This window comes from Panulirus ornatus, chromosome 14 (assembly GCF_036320965.1).
Source record: "Panulirus ornatus isolate Po-2019 chromosome 14, ASM3632096v1, whole genome shotgun sequence".
Classification (NCBI taxonomy): Eukaryota; Metazoa; Arthropoda; class Malacostraca; order Decapoda; family Palinuridae; genus Panulirus; species Panulirus ornatus.
The window spans coordinates 45,365,003-45,380,828 of NC_092237.1; the positions used below are offsets into that span (position 1 = coordinate 45,365,003).

The following is a 15,826-nucleotide window of genomic DNA, read 5'->3' on the forward strand; positions in this document are numbered from 1 at the left end:
TGTGCCCACTAATAACTCTGTACCTCCACCACCTGTACCTCTGATCAACTAGTGCACTGAATTAAGTGCTTTTTCCAAAACTAAGAATGTATAAATTCTTACTTCTTAAGAAAAATTATACTTAATCATATAAACAAAAAAGTTATGAGTCTCTTTGCATCCTCACAACTGGCTAGTTTGTAAATAGTAAGTTTTCCTAAACCAGGAGTGATTAAGTCATAATTCATAAGAAAAATTCAGGGATTTATAATCTTTGTGCCCCCATTCACGTATACAAAACTGTGATTTTGCTGTTTTTTGCGCACTGGGAAGAGGTTAAAAGAACCAACTGCACATGGAAGGGATGATAAGCAGATTCATGTAAATTTCTTTCCCTTAGAGGAGAACCATAGTTTGGTTTAGTTTGATTTTTTCCCCAAATCTATTATTTGAAGTTAGATTTGAATTAGATATAGTTAGCCATTTATCTGATAATTGCTTAAACATATCTGCACTTGATTACACTAGTTGGGATGCCTTACCTCATTTATAAGCTTTGCATCATCTATAAACATATGTAGGTATTACCCAAGTTCCTCAATTAAGCCCTTAATCTATACATTGTCAGAAGTAACATAACTTATTTTATCAAAACATGAAAACGTGGCTACAGTATATGTTGTATTTCTTCCCAGTCATGGAAGTTTTGATTAACTAAATAAGTGATTAACTAAAGAAGCCTTTCTCTAAAGCCTGCCTTTAATTGTAGCTCACTTATCAATCTCTTGTGGATAACAGTCTTAATGGCCCTCAAGCAGTCAAAAATTACATAACCAGGTTTACTGACCAAATCCTAGGGGTGTATGAACAGCTGGGTTGACTGTGGACTAACTGCCTTAGCTTGGATTCAAACCTATGTGCTCAGTCCTAGGTGGCCCACAAGGTGTCACAGTCAGGAATGCTAACTACAACAACAAAATGAAATATCCATCACAGAAATCTAGATTTATAGTGCATAAGTTCATCCTTCTGAAACTAAGCTCATTCTCATTCAAGGAGTTTCTAGCTTTCAAAAACTTATGATTTAGTTTCCTAATTAAGTTTCCCAGTGGTTCATATAGGAGACTTTTAGTGTTCTAGATTATGATTTAAAACAATTCCTCCTTTACCTTTCTTCAAGATAGAGGAGAATAAGGGTTAAGTTTAATCAAGAACGTGCAATCAGATTTATGGTATTTTGCCAAAGGAATTGGAATAAGTAAACATAAATTAGTTGTATATGCTTATTGCTCTTACTTGTTTGGAAACTTAGAGCAAATGAAACACTGTAGCAGCATCAGTTATTTCAAACTTTTGTCCAGCATACAGTACCCCCAACTTTTGACTTCTGACATACGTTTTCAGAAATTTTTTACAAGACATTCAGGCCCTTGTCCTATTATTTTTTTCCCCATATCTCGCAGTCAAATTTTACTTAGCTGTTTATAACTTTTACATTGCGTATCTTGTCCCATGTGCTAGTGAAAGTATTTTTCCGTATTGAACATGAGTAGGCAGAAAAAAAAGCAGTTGGAATGTCTACAAAGTTGGAGTTTCTAAAGTTGCACTGGCTCTTCACTGGTCAGATACATCAATTTTCCTCACCTTTGACATAGCAGTGCATTCCTTACATATGTAGGTGACCTGTGATAATACAGTTCAAATAAGCTTAAGTTTACTGTGTAGAAATTGTCCATTCATAAGCATAATTATCTGCCCCTCATGTGTTAAACTGATAAGAATTTCTGATATTCTGAGACATGATATCATGAAATGATTCCCTATCTTTATTCTGAAAACTGTAGAGAGTTACATTTAATCAAACCAGACACTTATCTTTTACTATGAGCATAAAGAAAAAAAAAAAAAAGAAATCAGGCCCCTCCTTCATTTATACATATCACTAATTCAAGGGTTTACTTAGTACCAGCATTCCTAACAAATAGAAAATTGAAGATTTCAGTTCACATAACATAAGCCTTTCTACTGTGTTTTTAGCACGGCATGAAAAGGAGGAAATGAGGATTTGAGAGTGTTTGAATATTTGTTAGGGAATAAAAACCTGGACAAAGCATTTGCTGATCTCAAACTGCCTTCCCAAAAACATTGACTCCTGGTTCTAAAGATCAGAATCTCAAATGAGAATACTAGTTTTAACTGTCACAAGTAGAAAGTAGGTGAAAAAATACACAATATGCAAAATAAATGCACTCAACTAAAATTGTATGGGTATACCAACTATTTGCCAAGAAAAAATGGACTCATGTTTAAGTTCTGAACATATTTTTCATATTATCAGCAGCCCAAGACACCCAAACATATCAGTGCACAGTTCTCAAATTGAATATGTTGAAAATCGTAGAATACACCACAAAGAATGAAAATAAGAAATCTTTGTACAAAAGGGTAAAAAGGCAATATGTTGTCAAGCGTAACTATTAGCTGCAGTGCTGATTAGTTTATCAATAAATTCCTCCTGAAATTCTAGTCTGCCTTTCATTCTTTGGTACAAACAGTCTTAACGAGAAGTAGGAAAACATCCAGTCTATATATCCTTACAGGGAGGTTTGGTTGAGTAGGCTGCAGTTGTGAAAGAAAAATAACAAAGAACTGCTTGGAATTTTGAAGTGGCAACTGATTTATTCCGGCAGCCTGCAGATTGAGTCTGCACCAGCTCTTAGACTCTGATTATGATCACGGCAAGGCTTTACTCTTGAACAGCTGCAATCATTGTGCAATGATGACTTATGTGATGGAGGTCAACATTCTGAGATGTATTCCTGCCTTTGTTTAAATATTCACCTAACTTATTGTACCATAATGAGCCTATAAATGTCTCTTCCATCACCAGGAAGGTGTGGGGAAATAATTCTGCTGTCTTCTGTATCCCGACAATCACCAGTGTAGATGCATATCCATGACCTCTCAGGCCATGAATACAGTGAACCTGTGGAGAATATATAGATTGTTGGAAGAATTAAGTGATGAGGAGAAACACTTACAAGATGTATTAGTTTGTTGAAAAAAAAAAAAAAGAAGGAATTACATGAGAAATCTTAAGAAATAAGTGAATCAGAGAATAATACAAGTAGGATTATGTTAGAAGGTGGGTGGGGGGGGGGGTGTCTGCATGGAAGATGCTTCCACAGACCCCAGACATGTGCACAATATTACATAACACCTGCTCCTACTTTCTTTATATGTAATCATGGGGTGATGGAGGACTTTAGAAACAGATGATATATAAAGATCAAGAAAATTTCCAAAGGAAAATAATTACCTCATGTATGTTTGTTGCATGATTTGTATAATATTTCTATGTTTATTCATGTTATTGACTCACAGTGTTGTACCCATGTATGAACTAAGAATAGTGTGTGAAACTAAATTAAAGAAAGAAACATCCTTCAAAATCCTCCTCACTCTCTGTCCTCACAATGATAAACAGTATAATATTTCAAAATATTCTCTAGTAATTTACCATCACTGTTGTCCCTTTATATGAAGTAAGATCACAGCAGAAAGTACAAGCTTAGTAAAAAATAATGAAATCATCATCTCAACATCCTCCTCTCTCATTAACAGCTGTCAGACTTGCCTTTCACATACTCCTCCAGGCCTCACAATGTAGCAGACCAGGCCAGCATTATGGCTGATACAGTTTTGAAAGGTAATTTATCTTTTCATAAAGGAAATGATTTTAATATGAAGTTTCCAGACTATGCCTATGGTTTTAAGGGTTGAGAGGGTTTTCATATTGCAAAACACAAACATTTATCTCAAAGGCAATAGAAACCCAAAAATACTGGGGAATATTTCCACACATTAGGCTAACTTCCTCAACCATTTTCATAGTAAGAGGGATACTCTTGAAATGATACACACAACATACTCCACAGAAAGGTGGGTTAATGGGTATACTTATGTAGGACTTCCTTAATTTCCATGTTTTTCCTTTTTTCTCAAACATAACCATTTTCTTTGAATAATTTTAGCCATCTTAATGAGAGTCTATTTAGCCAGGATGGGCTCAACATTTCCATGTATACATGCAAGAGGACAGGGAAGGGGAAATTACACCAGTAAATAACATGTGCCTTTCTTCATTCTTATGGAAAATCTTTCTACAGCAATGTCAGCTGATCGGAGACCTCCCCCTGAGTTTGTGTCAGCACTACCTATTAGAAAAACGAGAGCAGGGCTTCAGTTTACATGTGCAGCTGCTACTCTTGGTCTCAATGCACATAACCTAAAAGATGTGTGGGTGTGTAACAGGTAAGTTATTGTAGCTCTTTCAGTGTTTCAGCAAAAAACAAGAGCATTATTAATCAAGTAAGATATATGTGAATGCTGTGTGATACACCTGCCTAATGGTAAACACTTCCTGTTAGTACTGTACTTGTAGAGAGGTGACAGTAGTGAAATTAATATGCTGTTGATGATACAAAGGTTACATGAAAATAGCGCAGTTCTCATGAGGTGCCTGCATGCATCTCTGCCACACAGAATAGTACAGGGCTCATGATTAAGCCCTACATTGTGCCTCTTGTGTGTAATTACCTATTTCCGATGTACAGAGAGGGAGTTCTGCCTTCATAAAGCCCCATTTTGTGAACTTTACCTATGATTATGCAGCTTTTTACACTACTGTACACTGTCCACATTTACAGCTTTACCTTGTATGTTTATTCCATTCTTCTGCTACTCATACACCACAAAAATACTTCTTTACATCTTTTCTAATAAGTCTCTTGCTTAATTTCATGTTATGCCACTGTTTGTTACATCTTTTGAAGAACTATTCACAGTCTGCATCATCAGACTGGTTTAAAAACTTAATGGTTGTGATTGGATCACCCCATATTTTTTTCTCTTCCATGGTGGACAAAATTACAGCCTCTAACCTTTCCTTGTTACTCGGCATTCTTTATAATGGTGCCAGTTTTGTTTTCTCCTTTGGACCTTCTATGTGAGTTGTTTGTGCTTCTATAGGGGCAGTGACCAATTAAAGAAGCAATTAGAAGCAATTAGTTTAGCACTTGTGCAAGATGTGAAGAGTTGAGTATTTTGTTATTCATTTTCTTGGGTGCATTTCTAACATTTACCAGCAAGCAGTTTGTCCCTTACATCATCCTAATGTGGGACTCTGGCAACAAGTTAGAGATCATGTCAGTCCCAATGCACAGATTCCTGCTGCTCATTTCCTGCTAGATAATATTCATATTAAGGCTTGCCTTCAATGTGTCCCATCCTTGTTACTTTACATTTACTTGTGTTTTATTTCATCAACCATGTATCAGCCCAACTTTTCAGTTTGTCCAAGTAGCCTTGATTGTTTTTGATGCAATTCTCTTGCCTTTGGTATATCTGCAAAAACATTCAGGAAGGAATCCAATCCTTCTAGCAAGTCATTCACATAAATCAGTAAGAGTAGTGGTCCCAAGGGAGACCCCAACAGCACACCACTGATGACCTCAAGCCATTTAAGAAGACTTCTGTGATGTACATCCCTTGTTCCCTGCTGCTAAGAAAATCTACTGTTCATTGATGGAATGTTCTCCTCATTCCCACCTTTAGATCCAGCTTCTTTACTAGCTTCCAGTGTGGTGCAGTGTAAAATGCCTGCTGGCAGTCCAAATATGGACAATCCACACAGCCATCTCTTGTTTAGTACAGAGTTAACTTTCTTGTCAAAATCAAATTTATTAGTTACACATGACATTTCCCCGTCACTTCTTCTCTCACTTAAGTAGTTTCTCCTCTGCATGAAGTCATCCAATTGCTTTCTGATTATCATTTCCAGTATGTTATTTAGACACGTGTGTGTGTGTGTGTAATTAAGTGTTTGAACATTACAACATTATGGGGAGAGAGTTTCCACTCCTGGGGCCCCCTTCTCTTGAATTTTTTGTGCTACCAAGTAGACTTAAATCTAAGTTGCTGGCATTTACACTTTCCTTGCTAAAATCATTCCAACTATCCACTGCCCTTACCCTTAACCAGTATTTCTTTACATCCTTCATAACCATCCTCTCTTTTTGGTAATGCATCTCATGAAGATCTGTCTGCTGCCAACAGTATCTAGTTGATTTAGGAACAAAGACTGTTATCAGGTCATCCCTCCCTCTTTTCTCCAGCATTTCACTGTAGCTCAGCTCTCTTAATTCTGGTACCATTTTAGTTAATCTTCTCTGGACATTCTCAATCATATCTTTTTGCTTCATTAGGTGCAGTGACTAGACCTGAGAGGTAATCTAGTTCCAGTCTACTATATGGTGTTAAGATATTACCAAACATTCCCTAATCTATATCCTTTGATGCAATTTTAATATTTGTGGCAGACAGTTTACTTCTTTTACAATTCTCTTGATTTGGTACAATGTTGACCCCTAGATTTCCAACACAGATCGATTCCTGCAGGCAGTTTTCTGTTGAGTAGTATTTACACTGCTTTGTCCCATTACCTTGCACTTATTTGAAGTCAATATCATCCATTTATCAGACCAGCTTTGGAATTTGTCCAGTTCTCCCTGCAAGATGATGCAATCACTCGTATTACTTATTTCTCTCTTGACCTTGGCATCATCCACAAACATGTTTAGGTATGAATTTATAACAAGAATGGCAATGGGCCCAATACTGAGCCATGTGGCTCATTATCTGTGGAAAATTCTTGTACATGGGCCTTATATGAGGCAAAAGGTTTAATAGCTCACAGTCAAATCCTTTTAACTCTTTAGTTGTAGTGACTAAATCTGTGAGGCATAATCCAGTTCTGGTCATATATATGTTGCAAACAGCTTACTACACATATCTTCATCCTTACACTTGAATGCAATTCTAATACATGCCATCAGGCAGGTGACTTCTTCCACAATTCTCCTTGTTCTATCATAATGGATTAAGCACAATGCTGACCCCTAGGTCTCTCTCACACAGATTCCAGTAAATTATTTCACACTTGATAATAATCATACCTAGGACTTCTTTCTTGCTGTTCCATCCATCATCATTATTTTGCAGTTGGACTAAATCTCATCATCCATTTGTCTTACTAACTGTGGAGTTTGTCCAGGACTTCCTGGAGGCTGAAGCAATCATCATTATTCCTTATTTCTCTGATGACCTTGGAATCATCCACAAACATCTTTAGACAGGAGTCCAGTTCATCAGGCAAGTCATTTACATATCCCAAGAATACCAGTCAGCCCAAGATTGAGCCCTGCGGCACACCACTTGTGACCACAGCCCACTTCGAAGATGCGCCTCTTACTTGCATCCTTTGCTATCTTCCTCTAGGGTAATCTTCAGGCCAGTAAAGGAGTCTGCCCTTTATTCCTGCCTGTAGTTCTAGCATCTTTATCAGCCTCTAATAGTATACAGTGTCAAAGGCTTCCTGACAGTACAAGAACACACTGTCTACCTATCCCTTCCCTCGATCTAAGATGGAGCTTACCCTGTTATAAAAGTCTAGGAGATTGGCTAAGCATGACCTCCTTTCCCTGAAACTTTTTTGCCTGAGAGTTAGGTAGTGTCTCCTTTGCAAATGAATTTTTTTTTATTTTTCATTTTTGATCATCTTTTCCATTGTTTTCAAACTGCTCATGATAGTGAGATTGGTCTGTAGTTCTTCATGAATTCCTGATCTTCTTTTGTAAGTATAAGCACAACATTTGCCATCTTCCTCACCTTTAGAACCACCTGTTCCCCAAGTGATCTATTGGAAAATATTTTGAGTGGCCTAGCAAGTGCCTCCACGTATTCCTTCAGCATGTATGGGAAGACTTCATTAAGATCATGGGCCTTGGATGAGTCTAGTTATTTTAATGGCCTGATGATATAATATTCAGTAAATTCAATGCATTCCACAATGTCTTTCCTCTCCTAGCTAGTGCAGTACTGCTCTCCAAAGAGACAACACTTTTAGATTTATCATTAAACTCCTAACATATTTCCATGCCATCCTCATGAATTTTTCATTGTGAGTGTGTGTATGTGTGTGTTAAAAACAAAATCTTGATAGATGAGTACAAGGTCAGAAATTCTAAGCCTGTAAAATTACGATATATTATTACTTCTGAGTAGAAAAAGTTTCCATGTTATGTACTTTTTCTTATGCTGAGGTCCTAAAATATATAAAGAATTATTTATTATTTAGAATTATTGCTGAAATCCTGCTTTTATTATTCGTTTCTAAATTCTAAGTTTTTATGAATTTTAAAGATGACTTATTTTCATATAATTTTTTCCTTCCTTTTTTCTTTTTGGATACTGCAAATACATTGATGTGATGAACCAGGAGACTGAGGTAGATTCTACTTAACTTATTATTGCTTATCATTTCAGTGATGGGTATGTGGGGCAGGTATGTGTATTAAGCCTACAACCTGACCCAACAGTAGCATGCTGTAATGGAGTTTGTAATGCCAGGATCCTTTCTATTGCATCTATTCCTGCAGCTCCTCAACCGTAAGTTTTGCACATAGTGGAACAGTTTGCAAGTTCCATTTCCTGCCTCCTCACATTAAAATTTATAACGATTAATAGTAGTAATAATAGTAATAAATGTGAAAGTGTCTCATCATAGACATCTGTGTAGTTTCATAGATGCATGAAAAATCTTTAGCCAATTTAAGAATTTGTTTAATATGCATAATCTTACCATTTGTTCCCAAAGGGCAGAATCATTACAAACAAACCACTGCTCACCACTGTCTTGCCTTAAGAGACTAAGATTACATCATAGACTCAAACCCAGATTTAGTGATCATAGCCAAACCATTCATTCCCTGCTGTATACTATCTTATAACTACTTAAGACTTCTGTATGGGGTGCACATTAATGATTTCATTAAATTTAGTTTATTCTGTTCATTCACTTATATGGTACTTTAAATGTATTTCTCCATTTTTTTTTAAATACTTGTTAAATTACACTTTAAGCCTCTGGTTGTTCTCTCATTTCATTTTCCAAAGACCTGTTTACTGTTGATGTCAACCCATTGGTTTGAAGAATTAAAGGCTGTGACTAAGTCATCATCTACTCTTTCTTCCAAGATAAACAAACTTAGGACCTCTAGCCTTTCATTGGAACTAAAGTTGTCTTAATTCTGGTACCATTTATGCTGTCCACTTATGGACTTCTTTACAAACCTCCTATGTCATACAGTGACAAATGCTTTGTAGCAGTGTAGTCCAGAAACAGACAATCCACCCAACTTCCTTTACTTAAAACAGAGCTTAGATCATTGTAGAAATCTACACATGACCTTTTATCCCTAAAATCTTGTTGTCTCTCACTTAGATAGTTTCTCCTTTACAGGAAATCATCCATTAGCTTTTCGATTATCTTTTCCAGTCCTTTAAAGACCATCCTTATCAAGAAGACTGAGATGTAGTTCAGTGCAACCTCCTGGTCTCCTTTCTTATAGATAGGTTTGACATTTGCCATCTTCCACTCGCTTGGCACTTAAACTTCTAGCAATATCTAAACATCTCAAGTGGTTTGTCAAGTGTTTCTGCACATATCTTCAACACATATGGAGCCTTATGTGGGTCAAGTCACTTTAGTATTATTTATGTTCCCTTCAGATATTTCAATGTTTTGCAAGACCTCCTTCACATTCCATCCCACCATTGTTGGGGCTTTACTATCTTCCACTGCAAAAACACATTTGAACTTGTCATTCATTTCCTTGCATATCTTTACATCTTCCTCTGAGACTTATTACCTGCTCTTAAACTGACAGTTTATTCCTGATAAATCTGTGGAAAAGTTTTGGACTGTCTCCTTTCTTAGCCACAGTATTTTTTTCAAAGTTTCTTTGCTCTTATCTTATTCAGCTTAGTTATATCTTACTCTCTTATACCTTTCAAATATTAGCTGGATAAGGTTCAACCTGTATCTTCTTCACATCACCTTGAGAAGATCTTTCCTTTATTGCCATTTGCTTTTAAATGACCCTACTTTTTTACCATATACCCTTTATCTGAGGTTAAAGGTACCGATGTTCCTACTCCTTCTTTGTAGATTTCACAGAAGCTTTCACCTTACCATGTAGTGCCTTTGTTCCAGTCTACTGATCTCCGGGTGACAATCTATATTACCATAGAAATGATTGATTTCTGTGTAATTTCTACGATTACATCCTCTCTCTGAGTCATGCTCCACTTAATAGTCTTTTTATGGCCTTATTTACTACACAATCAAACTCATCAAGTTGATTTATCATACATGGTAATTTCATTGTCCATGCTGCTATGTGTAAAGATGAGATCTAGTAATAATGGTGTATCAGTCCCTCTGATCCTTGTGTGCTCTGTGACATGATGGTATAAAAGATTTTCCTATTTACACTTTAAGATCTTTTGTCTCCAAGTATGTGTCTCCATGAGAATCTAAAATTCCTCAGCCAGTCCCATTACAATTGAAATCCTCTATTATTAGTATTTCATCATCTCTGAGATGCGCTTGTTTTACAGCTTCATGTACAATCCTAGTTGTTCCTTTATTGTTTTCATTGTATATTTGTTGGTTCATTCAAATTCTTTGGAGAATTAGAGGTTACTCTTCCCATTATGTATTATTTGAATGGGCCATCTACTAGTATTTCCTGAAACTTGAAGCTCTTTCTTATTTGAAGAATCATCATCCTCTATTTTCACCCTTCCCCTTCCTCCCATCATGTATCCCTGTGGACTTATTTCATCTCGTATTAGGTGCATTTAAAATTTGATTCTTGACTTCCATTCCAGCTTTTCACCATTAACTAATAGTCCATGTGCATTTTTATAAGCTACTTTCCCACTGAAATGCCCATCATATGTGTGTTTGTGTGTGTGTCCATGAAGTTCTTTCCACTTTGAACCTAGAAGCTTGGAAGATCTGCCTCATATGTCATAGACTGACAAAAAAGAGATATGAAAACCTGAAATTTTTGAATGACCATTTTAGAGCCAATTATTGAATTGAAAACAAAATTGAGAATAGTGTATCTCTGCCTGTAGGCTACCACATTCAGTATAGTATATGCCCATACTTTAGAACAACGTACTTATCTCATTATCAAACTTAAACTAATTTTCCTGACACTAGATTCAGTATAGCAAAAGCCATTTTGTCCAGCATTATATCCATCTGCCTACAGTGATTCAAGTGATGATGATGAGGATGAAGAAATACCAATCGATGAAGACATCAGAAAACGGCGCAGTGAATCTCTCCCTCCAGAGATGGGCTGTGATGACTCAGACAATCAGCAACCAACCATGTGGCTTGGAACAGAGGATGGTTTTATTCATGTTTATAACTGCTCTGACACCATCAGGATTAAAAAGAATAAATTCAAGTTCCAACCTGGATCTCCTGTTCACTGTATAATGTAAGTTTTTATGTTGAGCATTATATATCTTTTGTAAAAAATTGCCATATATCTATGAATTTGGATGTTATGTGGTTGACCAGATGTATACTGATGTGATAGGTTTACTAAAACTGAATGAAAGTTTAAAGTAGAGTGAGAAAGAGAAGAATGATTAGATCACAAAGTTAGGGATATAAGTGAATAAGAGGTGTATAACAAAGGAATTTTTAGCCATCTGTATAACAAAGTGAAACCTATTTAAGAGGATTAGGAGCTAATCATCCACTTGACAGGATAAGGAGAAAAATCTTTAGTAAATTTTACATGATATACTCAGGAGGGATGACAGGACAACAGAAGACTTTGTCATGTTTATGAAAGAGAAATTGAAAGTGTGAAGAGAATGATAAAATATTTTTCTGGTCATTGTGTACAGAGTAAACTTGAACACCAAAAATGATATGCTTCTAATGCAGTAATAGCTTGCAGAAGAATGTGAATAACACTTTTCAGAGAGCATAAAATTGTGATTAACAGTGGATGCAGTACCAAGAGAAAGATCTACATTCATGACATATCAGCTTTGAAGCTTTCAATTGCAGTTACCTTACATATCTTTCCCTGTTTCATTCCTCTTTGTAGTTGGGATAGATTTGAAAAAAAGTTTTTTTGTAATTCTTTTTTCTGTTAATGAAATATCTCAAGATATTTTTAATAATTGTGCACTTTAAGATAATGTCCCAGCAAAATACTTTGTGATTCATATCTCATTCATTGGCAGTCAGCTTGTAAATAATGCATGCTCCTGTCAACGTTTGTGCTCACTGTGGTCTGTCTCCATATTTGCCCATTGTCTATTGACTATAAAGTAAGTTTAGCCATTTCAGTATGTTTGCTAGGAATGATATTGGTATTGAGGGGAAAAGATTTTGAAAATCTGTCCTTTTGAATGTGAAATTAGAGGTGCTTAGGAGGTTTGATACTGGCAAGAGCTTAGAGGTTTGATACTGGCAAGAAAGTCATGGCTATAGCAAAGTCCACCAAGCCCCTAGTCACCATATTTTCTGATAAGTCTTCACTTGATATTGTGTTAATAAGTTTAAATCCGAGGGAAGTAGTGTTTGGCCTAGTTGTTGCATGTGTACAGACATCTCTTATTTCAACACTTTGTGCCTCTCTTTCACATGAGCCCTAACTCTAGCTTATTGAAGGTGGCATTCATGGTAGATTTTTTGAGGAGTGGATTATTGCAGGAAGGATAAAGGAGAGTATCTGTGCACAGCTCATCCCTATCATCTTTTGGTAGTGATATGCTTCACGTGCATATTAGCTTTCTTCTGAATTATTGCTGTACTTAAAGGAGTTCTCATTTGGTTTTAATCTTCATTCCAAAAACTCATTAAGTTTTCCATTATCTCAATTGCCAAATGATGCAAATGCTATAGTCTGATTGCTGTTAAAAGCATTACACCACTCATCCTCATTTTGTCTTTTAACTTCCCTGTAGTATGCACACTAGATTCACCTAAGCCAGTTGAATTCATGAAATAAGTAAACTCATCTCTGTGCTGAAGAAACTTAGACACATTTAATTGCAATACTAAACTAATGGAATTTGCAGCAGGAAGAGTGAAAGGCTTTTTCACTTATGCATGATTAGGGGTGGATTTATGGTGCAAATACTATGTAATGAATTATGGTCACCTTACAATAGCTATTATTTACTGAAAACAATGGTTAAAATACTGTGTTATGTACTGTTCAGAGTGTAAATTTCAGTCATTAGAAACTGAATGTTTAATTCACATACAGACATCTCAAAAATAACGATAGATAAATCTCTTAGATATTAACGTTTAATCCCTAACATACAGACAAACTTTTAAAATCAGTTATTCATATGCAAACTTTAAACTTTGTCAGTGTATGTTGTCTAGCCCCAGCCCCAAGTACTTGTAGGAGTCAGCATCTGGGTCGAAAATTAAGCTATTGCTTTCACTTTTGTTTGTGTTTAATACTTTTGGAATCAATTTGTTACCATATCACTGAAAATTATGTGCTTATCACTTTCATCCATCCTTTTTGGCATTTATGGTATCTTAAACCAAATGTAATTATAATTCGGTATACCATGGAACCATGGAAGCGGAAGTGGATCATAGGGTGGGGGAGGGGGCGAAAATTTTGGGAGCCTTGAAAAATGTGTGGAAGTCGAGAACATTATCCCGGAAAGCAAAAATGGGTATGTTTGAAGGAATAGTGGTTCCAACAATGTTGTATGGTTGCGAGGCCTGGGCTATGGATAGAGTTGTGCGCAGGAGGATGGATGTGCTGGAAATGAGATGTTTGAGGACAATGTGTGGTGTGAGGTGGTTTGATCGAGTAAGTAACGTAAGGGTAAGAGAGATGTGTGGAAATAAAAAGAGCGTGGTTGAGAGAGCAGAAGAGGGTGTTTTGAAATGGTTTGGGCACATGGAGAGAATGAGTGAGGAAAGATTGACCAAGAGGATATATGTGTCGGAGGTGGAGGGAATGAGGAGAAGAGGGAGACCAAATTGGAGGTGGAAAGATGGAGTGAAAAGGATTTTGTGTGATCGGGGCCTGAACATGCAGGAGGGTGAAAGGAGGGCAAGAAATAGAGCGAATTGGAGTGATGTGGTATACAGGGGTTGACGTGCTAATCGGTATACATCTGTGGTGTCACTCCTAATCATATTCTTACAATGTTACTATTTTTATCTATTCATGTTACGCACCATGGGTGCTATCTGACTGTTTATTATTTATGGTTTAATAAAAGCCAACTGTTATTATTGAACCATTCCTCGTCTAATGGGGTGGATCAGGTAGGTTCTTTTAACTCTTTTTATTCAGGGCTTTATATGCATGCTTCTAGTTACGCTACATTTAACGAGAATGTATCATTGTCAGTTGAAGGGAGTACCGTCTACTTAAGAAACTTTATGCTTCAAAGAGTCCAATATTTCCCTGATTCTGATTGAAGCCAACCTCAAAGATGCAGGATTCCCATGAAAGGGTTTTGGGGCTATTTATAATGATAATGAAAATACCCCAAGATCTACTCTTAGCACTGGTATTTCACCAAAATTAGTAGAAATAGTGATGAATTATCTTCAGCAAATCCAATTTTGAGGTGTACATAAAGACTTACCCAGGGTTATGGATCATGCTGATTGGTCTATTATTTTCAAATATAACACTAACTTTTCATAGTTATCACCAGCTCCTTTTTCACATTTTTGCATATTCATGTTATTTAAGAATTATGTTCTTACTCTTTCCTGTAACTGTTTTATGCATTTAAGATGGCCATTGATCAGTTCACAGTTATGCAATTTATGATTCAAAAATCATTCATCTCGAAATATGTTTGTGAAATAAGAATACAGAATCTATTTAGAACGTAAGCTACAAGATTAGGAGTTGAACTTCATCATCCAGTTATGTGACCACAGCTAAAGTCCATCTAGGTCTTTGTTAAGGTTTTCACAACCCTAGAGACACTCTTTTTCCAGATTTCATCTTCATTCTTAAATATATTCATTTGTGATTCCAGTCATGTTGGCTAGTCATTGACATAGACCAGGAAAAGCAGTAGCCCAAGGATGGACTCTGCTGGACTACTTTATTAACTCTCACACAGTTTGAATGTGCATCTCCAACATAGCCTTTTTTCTCTAAAACTTAGGTGATTTTCAGTTATAGGATGCAGTATCCTCATTTCATTTTTATCACTGAATGTAACTTGAGTATTTTGAGCAACCTGCAAGGGAGAACAGTTTCAAAGTCTTCAGGCAGTCCAGTAGTGCACAACCTTCTTGACCATCTCTGCTTTTTTTCCTAGGTTAGTGCTCACTGTCATATAAGTTCTGATTTTTCTTAACTTATAATCTCTTGACTCTGTACCCATACTTTCTTCTGCTTAGTTAGTGTTTCCCGATTATTCTCTTCAATATTTTACATACTGTACTTATAAGAGACACTAGCCTGTGTCTTTGTACAAATTCTTTGCGTCTTCTTTTATAGGCATAAGTCTGAAAAATGCTCTCTTCTCCTCTCTGGACAAAAACTAGAAGTTGTGAGATGTATGTCTGCATAAACATAAGGGAGTATTTCATCAGGGCCACATGCCATATGTGGATCAAAATCTTTTAGTATTCTATCAATGTCTTACCAGTGTTAACTTTGTACAGGAGGGTAAAACTACTTTTTAACTAGGTAATATGAATGGAAAGACAAGGAAAGTAAGAATGGAAGTAGCAGTATTGGTAAACTACAAAAATTTGAATGAGCTATGATCACGAGGGATGACATAAAAGAAAATTGATGTAGGAAGAGCATGTTAGATTTGTATATAAGAATATGAAATGTGTATCAATACTTTCTCTTCATGTATAGACTAATTCACATGGAAATGTTGGACA

At 36.2% G+C, this 15,826-nt stretch overlaps 1 protein-coding gene across 3 annotated transcripts in view; it reads left to right on the plus strand.

Moving 5' to 3' along the window:
- LOC139753367 (uncharacterized) overlaps positions 1–15,826 on the plus strand; it is a 317,027-nt gene that overhangs the window by 258,482 nt on the left and 42,719 nt on the right. For 2 of the 3 annotated variants that reach the window (XM_071669760.1, XM_071669762.1), the window contains exons 12-15: positions 4,149–4,293; positions 7,172–7,318; positions 8,365–8,487; positions 11,166–11,399. In XM_071669760.1, the coding sequence (XP_071525861.1) occupies positions 4,149–4,293; positions 7,172–7,318; positions 8,365–8,487; positions 11,166–11,399 (649 nt within the window). The remainder of the gene's footprint in view (positions 1–4,148; positions 4,294–7,171; positions 7,319–8,364; positions 8,488–11,165; positions 11,400–15,826) is intronic. The other variant, XM_071669761.1, reaches the window with a different exon arrangement.